This window comes from Hippocampus bargibanti, linkage group LG06 (genome assembly GCF_051943395.1).
Source record: "Hippocampus bargibanti isolate YZ-2025 linkage group LG06, ASM5194339v1, whole genome shotgun sequence".
Lineage (NCBI taxonomy): Eukaryota > Metazoa > Chordata > Actinopteri > Syngnathiformes > Syngnathidae > Hippocampus > Hippocampus bargibanti.
Genome location: NC_142739.1, coordinates 1611868 through 1622463, shown reverse-complemented (window position 1 = coordinate 1622463; position 10596 = coordinate 1611868). Strand labels below are relative to the sequence as shown.

Sequence of the window (10596 nt, the reverse complement as noted above, 5' to 3'; positions counted from 1 at the left end):
TCGGCTCCCAATTGGCTCCTCAGGTTGTTTCTTGCTTAAATTAATTTACGACCAAAATAAGGTAAATAATCTGTAAAATGAATTACTAATGTAAAAAACATACAATATCTCATTTTTTTATTGATATGGCCTTGATATTCTTCTGAACATGCTCAACGTGGAGTACTATATATATATATACAGTAAAGTCTCGTTATATCGATATCGGATATATCGATGGTCCCGGTTATATCGATACTATTTCTATGCACGCACGGAGAAAATTACATGCAAACAGGGTCGGATATATCGATAGTCCCGGTTATATCGATATTTTTTCGGACTCCCTTGAATATCGATATAACGAGACTTTACTGTATATATATATATATATATATATATATATATATATATATATATATATATATATATATATATATATATATATGGATTAACGTAACACATTAATCAATAGTAAATATCTAATTTAAACCAGATTCTTACAGTCAGTGTGACGAAGGCGGAAGTATAGGCCGAAACATGTCAGGTATTTCAACACCGACAATACACTGTCTGTAAGAAAAGAATCTGGTTTAAATTAGATTTCAAGTAGACAGGATGAACTTAGTACAACTATTACGAGAATAGTAAATATCCATTAAAAATGACGGGACAAGTGAAAATCTCACGACATGCAGTAACTACTTTTGAATGTGTTCCATACCAGTTTGCATGACATTTGTTGAGCTGGTCGTTAATAAACAACAATTAAAGACCATTGAATTTGTTTTTAATATTCTGTATCACACCCAAGACTGTCTTGCTATTGTAAACAAGATAATTACACGGTACAAGTACTTTAATGTGCTCTTTGAGGTTTGGGAAGTGGATTTAATTATTCTATTGTCAACGGGCAAGGATGAGTCTTTATTTGACATAATAATTCAAGATGGATTCATATTTTTCTTGTTTCCCTGATGTCAATTTCGGCTCCCCATTCTGCTTGATAAAATCCTGACAAAAAAAACAAAGCATAAATATTCAAAAACATTTGTTCTTTCTGAAACCTTGTGAGAAACAAGAAATGTGCTCCATATTTGAATAGATATCCACAAATAACACAAATGAAACGAGTGTGAAAGAACAAAAGGGTAATTGCGGTTTGGACTTTTACCTCCATCTCCTCCAAAGAAGCAGATCCTTCTTCAATTTTCAATCCAATGCCTTTGCTGAAGCTCGAGTAGCGCTCCTGTCCAAACAATGCACTGCCAGTGAGAAAAGGCAAAAAGTGATTGGAAATTTCACATAGCAAGAGAGCAGACCATAACCAGCTTTGCAAGGAGCCCATCTTCACAAATGGAAACAGCATTCCTGAGTCCTCGAGCAAAAGCATCCATGGCTCCGATATGAGCGATGAATAAGTCCTCCGGATCGCTGGACTCTCTGCGCACTTTGGCGTCAAAGTTCAGGCCTCCGGGTTGCAGGCCACCTTGTTCAACGATGGCCTGGAGGGGAGATGACACGCACAGGTACATTTTATCCAGCCATTCGATGCAACTCCATGAAATAGGAAATAGCGACGATGCAAACATTTTATCGCTATTTACACTTCAGCAGCAAAAATTACATTGTTTGTCGTTATTGTGTGTTGTATGATTTGGGTGTAAAATGGAAAATGTTATTTAGACAGGGATGTGAATGACAAATGAGAAAAAAGTCTGGAAAAAATGCGGGAGGGCCACACGCACATGTACTGTGTATATATATATATATATTAATGTGATTTCAACAGAATGTATTGTTTAAAATAACTGTGATAATACTCAGCATTAATATGAATGGTTTTCTGTTACTCATGATATGATTGGTAAACATCCAGCCAAACTTTCGGAATAAAAGTCAACTTGCCGGGTACGTACATACGCAAGGTTAGGTGCTCATTAGCTTGCACGCTTGCTTTCTGCTGCCTCTCACAGAAGCATATTGATGCTAACGTTAGCATGGGGCTTGTCATCGTGCCACTGACATGTGACTGTTTCATTGCAAATTAGAATCTATCAAATTACAACCTATTCTCTCCACAATTGAGAATCCTTCGGTCCATTCAACCTGATTTTCTTTTTACTCGTCCGCTTACATCACAGGTGTCAAAGTCAAGGCCCGCGGGCCAAATCTGGCCCGCCACATCATTTTTTTTGGCCCGCCAAAGCAAATCAAACTTGTTAAATTCCATGATGATTGCTAAAATCTGAGCCAAAATTTCATATTTTTGGATGTCAACCACAATAAAAGTCATTATTTTTGACTTCAGATTTGAAAACGAGCTATTCATTAATTTGCTGTGTGCTCTATATGTAATATTTGAAAGGATTTAAACATTCTAATGGCTTCCCCAAATTCATAACGGCCCTTGGGAGGAAACCATACCTACAATGCGGCCCGCGGCAAAAAATGACTTTGACACCCCTGGCTTACATCAACGACTAAGTCCGGATCATCCAATCAAAATGGCGCTTTCCGCCAACACAAGCCGAAACAGGAAATGAACAGCGAAAAAGCGAAAATACTGATTTAGTTTTATCTAACAGCCAGATCCAATCATCAAAAGAGCCATAAGTTCCCGACCCCTGACTTAGATTCTAACATGGAGTCCACCCTCCCCCGACCACGCCAACAGAGACTCCGCGGAAGGCGGGCGATTGGAACACTGCCCATACCCTACATCCCGAAATTTTCTCAATGGATTTGCGCTTTTCTCAATGGAACGGTCATTTTGGTCTGAAAAAGTCAGAAATCCGCCGATCGGCGGAAAATTCTCCTCCCTTTGTAATGTATCACATTGTTTTCAACATTGTTGATTGAGATGACACAGCCCAAATGATAGATTGGGATAAGGATGACCATCACACACACTGAATCTCACATAGTCAGATAGCCGAGAAATACACGAGACTCTTGTAAATGCTGTCCAAATTTGTAATAAGTTTCGGAAATGCCTCTTTTTCCCCTTTAGGATTGCAGTCCTTTAATTGAATTCTAATGAAAGAAAGATACCACTTGCTGAAACCGAAATCAAACTGAAGTGCGCACAGCAAATGCCAAAGAATAACGGCACTCCCCACTTGGATAGTGTCATGATCTGGTTGGCGACCAACAGGGGGCGTTGTCGGCCCCGCCTGCACCTGCACAGGTGCTGGTCGTCCCGATCAGATTGGCGACCAACGGGTAGCGACGTCAGCCCTGCCTGCAGCCTCGCAGGTGCTGGTCGTTTTAATCACTGACACTTAAAAGGGCACCCGGCACGACCATCCGGTGTCAGTTCATTGTTTGCTGCATGTTTGTTGCATGCTTTGTCTGCAATTGCATGCATTGTATGCTGTGCATGTGTTTGTTTAACCTTGGTGGACTTTTACACTTAGTTTTCTTTTGATACTTTGTATTTTGTTTGTTCAGTTGATTTTGATGTTTTACATTTTGTTCCTGCTGACCTTTAATTTAATCCAATTTGTCAAACAACCTCCTGCTCCCTCCTGCCTGTTTTTTGGGATCCGCACCCACCATCACCACCTCGCAAACCGTGACAGATAGAATGACAATCTGAAAGTGTCACCTTCATAAATGAGCTCACCTTCATAACCAAAGTTGTGTTTTTGATATCCATCGGGAACTGGTCGGTATCCCAGCCGAGGTCAGGGGAACCGGTGTTGGCATCAACCGAACCCAGCATACCAAACCTGAGAAAAGGGGAAGTACTCAGCTTTGAGCGCTGCTCAAGTGTCATCACGTGAAGAATGGTGCACAGATTGAGTGAGGTGTCTCACGCAGAGGCCATGACCACGTCATGTTCATACGAGTGTCCTGCCAAGGTGGTGTGGTTGGGCTCTATGTTCAACTTAAAGTGGCGTTCCAAACCATAATGCTTGAGGAATCCGAGGACGCTCATCGCATCTGTGGAGGGAAACGGCTCCACACCGGGAAGAAAATTCTGACAAGTGGACGGCTATTAATCCATTCCTACCTGCTTGTGATTCTAATGTTGGCTCACGACAGCAACATTGACAAAGCAACAAATCGGCAACTTGACAAATGAGTTATCCGCTCATTAAATAAGTCAAGATCCACAAACATGGAACATCTTACCGTAGTCATACTGGTGTTTACAGGGCTCCTTTGGCTTTGGCTCAATCAGAAACTGGCACTTGAAGCCAATCTTCTCTTTGTACTCTGGTGACAGGAAGCACATTTCACACTGATAGAGAAACAACTTTCATTATCTCGCACACGGGTGTCAAATCAAGGCCCGGGGACCAAATCTGGCCCGACACATCATTTTATTCGGCCCGCGAAAGCATGTAAAGTGCCGTGATGCTTGCTAAAGTCCAAACTGTCGTATGTAAACCTCAATAACAGTCAGTGTTCTTGACTTCCGGTTTGAAAAGTAGTTCATTCATTTGTTGTGTGTAATATATGGAGATTAACATTTGTAATGGTTTCCCCAAATCCATGACTGCCCTCGACAGGAAACTCTAACTATATTGTGGCCTGGGGCGAAAAAATGAGGTTGATCTCGCACTCCCTACAAATTTCAAAGGTTCAATATCAGAGTTACAGTTTATCAACGAATCAACAATACCAGCTCACGGAATCAATCAAGATCCGAACTGGAGGTTCCACTTCATGTCATCTTGGAATCACAAGGCATCAAACATAATACAAAGAATGGGTCGAACCACCATGTGTCACAGTTCCGGGTTTTTTCTTCTCCTATTGATAAGTATCAACATTTTGTTAAATACCCACCTGACAGGCTCCAACAACACAGAGGAGTGATGACCTTTTTAAAAGCAGCTCTTGTATTGGATTGAAGTACATTATGCACATGTTAAATGAAGGGTTTAGTGAGATGTATATTTACTTACTGATCGCCATTTTGAAGAAGTTGGCCATATGTTTCAGTTCTGCGGCGACATCAGTATTATGGAAAGAGAGAAAGCCCTCTCGCCCTCCCCAAAACACTGTGGACAATCATACAATTGTTGTTTAAAGCCTCTTTTGCTCACAAAAGTTAGGGATATGCAGCTTTTATATATATATATATATATATATATATATATATATATATATATATATATATATATATATATATATATACAGTGAGACCTCAACTTACAAACACCTTATCTTACAAACATTTCGTCTTACGAACTTCAAATTTCTGAAAATTAAACCTTATAATAAGCACTATTTTCATAATACACACCCACCACGGCTGGCGGAGTGATCTTCGGCGGAAGCACACGACCGAACAGCACCAGCAGTCCTTATGGAAGGTGACTCTCCTTCCATAAGCCATCAACGACCATCAAAAAGGTAAATCAAACTTTATTTTACAGCACAGTTTATTTCTTTAATTACAGTCGTCATGTAATGCGCCTCTCTTTCCAAACAGCAATTCCCTTTGACCTTCGACCTCCAACGCCATTCCATCAAGCCATAAATGACCATCACAAATGTAAATAAAGTGACTTTATGATACAATGCAGTGTATTTCTTTCATTACAATACAATAGCACATTTATTATACATAGGATAAGGTAGGTTGTGTGTAGCTTTAAGGCTTATTTAGTTGAAAAGTATATTTTATGGAAACCCGGGAACGGATTATTCCCATTTTAATGGTTTCCTATGGGATTTTTTTTTTGAGATACACACTTTTCGCCTTACACACTCTGTCTGGGAACCAATTAAGTTCGTAAGTTGAGGTCTCACTGTATCTGTTAGTAGTTAGTGTGTTCTCTATCATACCAAAGTTTTCTGCACCCAGCTTCTTGGCAACATCCAGTCCCTTCTTGACCTGAGCACCTGCATAAGCCAGAACGTGACAGTCTGGGTTGGTGGCTGCACCATTCATGTACCTGCCAAATACAAGTAGAAGAGCTATCAACGATGACCTTTTATTTGTCATCGATGAGCAACCAATTAGAGTCATCAAAATAAAAGGCTGCTTCTTGTCCAATGACTGACAAGCACATTGAAGCTTTCAAGTCAAATTCATACATAGTAATCACAAAAGAGGGCGGCCGGGTAATCAAGTGGACAGTGCAGAGGTTGTGGCTTCCCTGTGGGGAGCATGCATTGTCTCCCCTAGGCCTGTGTGGGTTTTCTCCGGGTCCTCCGGTTTCCACCTACATTCCAAAAACAGGCATGACAGGCTGAATGAACACTGCAAAGTCTAAATCGTTCCTAAGTGTGAGTGTGAACGTGAACGGTTGTTCATTTCTGTGGACTCCGATTGGCCGGCAACCAGTTCAGGGTGTCTCGCGCCTTTTCTCCAAAGACAGCTAGGATAGGCTCTAACACCCCCCACCTTCCCACCCCCCATGACCTTTTAAACGGAATTAAATACTGTTCTAAATAATGTCCTAATGTTTATTACACAGACCTCGGATGGGCAAAGAGGTTGCAGGTAGCCCACAGCACCTTGACTCCAGTCTGTTTCTGTAACTCAAGAGCTAAATCGGTGATTTCATCCAAATTCCTGTTTGACTCCTCGAGGGTGGAGCCCTCAGGTGCAATGTCTCTAAAAATGCAGAAAGCATACGCTATTTTAAAAACAAGTTCATTTTGCCGCCTCAGAGGATAGTGTCCTGTCAAGACTATTCCGTTACCTGTCATGAAATGTGTAATATTTCACCTGTGAAAACAAGCAGAGTCAACAAAAAGTTAATTGGTAGAATTTTGCATGACCATCTTCCTGCCAGATTTTGATAAAGGGATGAATTCCCTCACACCAATCTTGGTGAAAAACTCAAAAGCAGCCCGCAGTCGCTTCTTGGCAGCTTCCATGGGAGAGCCTTCGTTCCAAGGCCGAAAGAGCGTGGGAAACCCAAAGGGATCGGCACCTGCAGTCACAACGTAAAATGAACACGGTCTCTTAAAACTATCACATGTGTCAAAATGACATAAGCGTCAAACGTAAAGGCCAATTGACAATCACAATCACAATCACTTCTAGATGTGAACACAGGCAAAACCTGCTTCATCTAATGCCGTGTTTGCAAATGGCTCTGTGCCAAAAGTTGTGGGGCAGGAAATGTTTGCCAATTTCACTTAATTGGTCTGTAAATTCTTATTTCTTGACGTGAAATGAAAAGTCTGTGTCCATCGGCCGAGGTCTACAATGAGTAGACGTGACAGCATACATACTTTCTGTCACTAGATGTCAGAAAGAATGAAACAGCGTGCCAACATTCTGTCATTAATATAACAGAAGAATAACCGAACTAAACAGGACTAGATTTCACGTGACATTGAGGTACATTTGTGAGTACATTGATGTGCAAATGTCAGGATTTTGTCATACAGTGCCAGTGACGTGCAGTCAGGGGAGACAGGTGCCTCACCTGTCATGGAAATATAAATAAATTAAACAGGTATATTTATTTAGTGATTTATACTTTAAAGTTCTTTTCCATTTAACTGCACCATTTTTGGATTTTTTTTCAAAATCGCGGAATTTTCACATTTACCGTTCAAATACTAAGTAGAGACGAGCGGTGAGGCAGCAGCCGGCTGAGCCTCACCATGGATTGCGCAATGACTGTGCTAACTGGGCTGCTTGCTCTGCAATGACACCGCGTTGCTGTCCCTCTGCATATTGCTGTATTCAAAAGCTTTTAGTACATGAACTAAATTTCTACAGTTTAGCTGGTGTATATAATGTACAGTCACTGTACATTATACAGTGTTTATTTTATTTTATTTTTATCAAAACAGTGTGCAGAGGTGAGGCACACAGTTCTTCTCAAGGACGACTCTTCACTGGCAGTGTTCTCCATTGAGACAGAGAGACTTTTAAAACTGAAGAAAGATAAGGAAGGCTTCTACAAATAATTTATTGATGCCTTTCTTGAGAAGGAGCGGCGCATGGATTTCATTCATAAGTAAAGGTAACACGATAATAACGTTTTTTTAATTCTTTTTTCTATGCTACAGTTTGTATATATAAATAATGCTGACATGACATTTTAAACAAAACTTGTTAACTGTTGCCAATCAAATGGTGAATAAGCGACTCCGTCGAGTTCATGTTCGTAAATCTGACTGTGATGACGTCAGTGCCTCACCCACCATGAACCTCACCGCACGTCACTGTACAGTACACACTTTTTATGACATCCTCAACTCAAGACAGTCTTAAAAGTATGGTATAAAACTCAGAGCTAGTCCAAAATCTCAAAAATCGGGTCTATAACAAACTGAACGAATGTTGTGATGCCCTCTCAAAATTTGGAGTATCGACTGGGACCATCCACCTAAACTGCATTTTTAATTTGCGCTCTTGTTTTTTTTTATATTCAGGCTTACTCGGGTACTTAATTGTATTTTGGGAGACAAATTAGTACAATACCAGTTCCACAGAAAGTGTGCCAGTAGCAAACGGAGAATCTCAGCCAGTCCTCCATCGTCTTTCCCAGAAGAATCTGCACGCGTTGGAGATGCAAATCACTTTACAAGCGCAAACTTAACTCAGTGTTACACGTGTCTGTACCTCCTGTGAATTGTAGTGTTTAAAACACAAGACATCTCCCGGGCCAGCATCGGCAACATATGGGATCTTGGGAATGCCTGTGCAGCAAAAGTTTGACGTAACATTTCATGGTGCATATGGAAGCGTCGAAAAACGTAGCGGGTAAACAATAAATCAATTATTTGAACACCATCTACAGATCCTTGTGTGGGGCTAAAAACGAGTCGGCTCGGACAAAAATCTAAGTTGTTAAGGCCTTCGTGTTTGCAGGCGCGCCAAAGAACTGCAACGATGCAAACTCGTGTTCATTAATGATAAGTGTTAGGTGCAATAATGTGATTTACCCGCAAAGAATTCCTTCTGAGACGCCATTGAGTCACGACGATAATGGTTGCTCCATTCAGAAAGTTTGTTGACGTTCGTCTTCCTGAAGTTCAGTATATGACCGACCACAAGGTGTCACTAGAAAGCTTAAATTACAACGATCTTTGAATTGATTGGGCCACACTTGATTTATCAGAATAATAAATAAATAAATAAATAAATAAATAAATAAATAATAATAATAATAATAATAATAATAATAATAATAATAATAATAATAATAATAATAATAATAATAATAATAATAAGCTTGGCCAAAACAAACATGCGGATCAAACCTCTAAAGATGGAGGACACTGATTTGCTGTGGCGACCCCAAAGAAGGGAAAAGCCGAAATAATAATAATAATAATAATAATAATAATAACAATAATAATACATTTCATTTATAAGTGCCTTTCAAAACTCTCAAGGACACTTTACAGTCACTGGATATTTTTTTTTTTCTGCGGGTGAGCAGCGGCAGCCACACGCGCCAGCGTTCACTCAACCTGGAAGTAACAAAGTTAAAAAAAAAACTTAATTTAAACAAATTATCGGATGCCCTTCTACCAAACCGGAATAATAATAAAAACAACATAGAATTAAATGAAATTCAAGCAGATTTCGGACGTTTCAGTCACATTGGTACCCCATCAGATTGATCATCAGACAAGGAGTAGCTCCCAGTTTGAAAAAGGTTGGCGAAAATTCAACCAAATAAAGTACAAGTTTTAGTCCAATGCATTCAATGCTGTATCTTTATTCCAATTTTAGAAAACATGTGATGGTGAAAACCAACAAAATAATCTCACTAATACAGTAATACAACAAATATCAATGTAAGGTGCTTTATGGCCAGCTCCATCTCGGCCGTCGCCTGGCAGAAGGCCCAAAAAAGCGCTATAAAGACCAGCTGAAGACTGCCATGAAAAAAAAATATGGCCTGAAACCGACCCAGCTGGAAGACATTGCAGCTCAACGCTCCATCTGGCAGCAGCTCCTCCAACAAGGCATACAGAAACTTGAGGAAGACAGAGGTGACTGACGGCCTGGAAACGTGAAAGGAAACATGAAGCCAGTGCCACACCCATAACCCCAGTCAATGCCTTCACCTGCTTTGCCTGTGGCAAGCAGTGTGGATCACGGATTGGATGACACAGCCACATGAAATGGGCTCACAAGAAATAGAGTTGGACTGTCATCATCGGACGGAATGGACAACCTTAAAGGACAACCGACGTCTCTGGACAAGTTGTGTCCATAATTTGTAAAATGGCTTCAAATGACTTCTACTGAGCATATTTTACAAAGATTTCACCACATATCGCTATATTTTACGTTTTAAGACTTGCGCTGAATATTCCGGAAGTCTTGTTTTTGAGTTGGTGACGAGTCCTCACCTCACGTCACTGAAGGAACGGCCCTGACCGAGAAAGGACATACCTTGCATCACCTCAATGCATTTTGCGGTACTTTGTTTGGTCTGAAAACTTCGTGTTCATGCGTGTTGATGGCGAAATTAGAAGGAAAACATGCATAACGCAATGGTGAATCGTTGTATGTGCCACCGAGACAACTCTTTGATATTCGCTGACAAAAATTCCAAGCTGAAAAATGAACCTACGGAGCTCTGGCGCCATCTTCTGACCCTCAAAATGACCCGGAAGACCTTTAATCGATTGCAAACATGTATGCTTTCCTCTTCAGAACTATTTGAATCA

General features: G+C 40.4%; 1 protein-coding gene across 2 annotated transcripts; it reads right to left on the bottom strand.

Moving 5' to 3' along the window:
- Nucleotides 1-753: 753 nt before the first annotated feature.
- On the bottom strand, nucleotides 754-8938 carry LOC148896162 (uncharacterized). Of its 2 annotated transcripts, none has more exons than XM_088999468.1 (14): nucleotides 8854-8938; nucleotides 8531-8607; nucleotides 8390-8462; nucleotides 6769-6881; nucleotides 6648-6673; nucleotides 6422-6559; nucleotides 5785-5894; nucleotides 4899-4994; nucleotides 4120-4203; nucleotides 3801-3927; nucleotides 3608-3713; nucleotides 1302-1484; nucleotides 1154-1228; nucleotides 754-993 (listed from the first exon to the last, which is right to left on the bottom strand). In XM_088999468.1, the coding sequence occupies exons 1-14, from the start codon at nucleotides 8879-8881 to the stop codon at nucleotides 907-909; spliced, it is 1323 nt and encodes a 440-aa protein (XP_088855594.1). In that variant the 5' UTR covers nucleotides 8882-8938; the 3' UTR covers nucleotides 754-906. The 2 variants fall into 2 exon arrangements, with proteins under 2 accessions (XP_088855594.1, XP_088855593.1); XM_088999467.1 differs by having other exon boundaries at nucleotides 1308-1484; nucleotides 8854-8936.
- Nucleotides 8939-10596: the final 1658 nt, after the last annotated feature.

Excerpts from the sequence above, each read along its gene's own strand:
- LOC148896162 (XM_088999468.1), bottom strand. The coding sequence starts at position 8,881 with ATGGCGTCTCAGAAGGAATTCTTTGCGG. Across the intron at positions 6,674-6,768 it reads AGTTTTTCACCAAGATTGGT|GTGAAATATTACACATTTCA; the intron begins GTGAGGGAATTC and ends TTGTTTTCACAG. Across the intron at positions 994-1,153 it reads CTTCTTTGGAGGAGATGGAG|GATTTTATCAAGCAGAATGG; the intron begins GTAAAAGTCCAA and ends TTTTTTTGTCAG.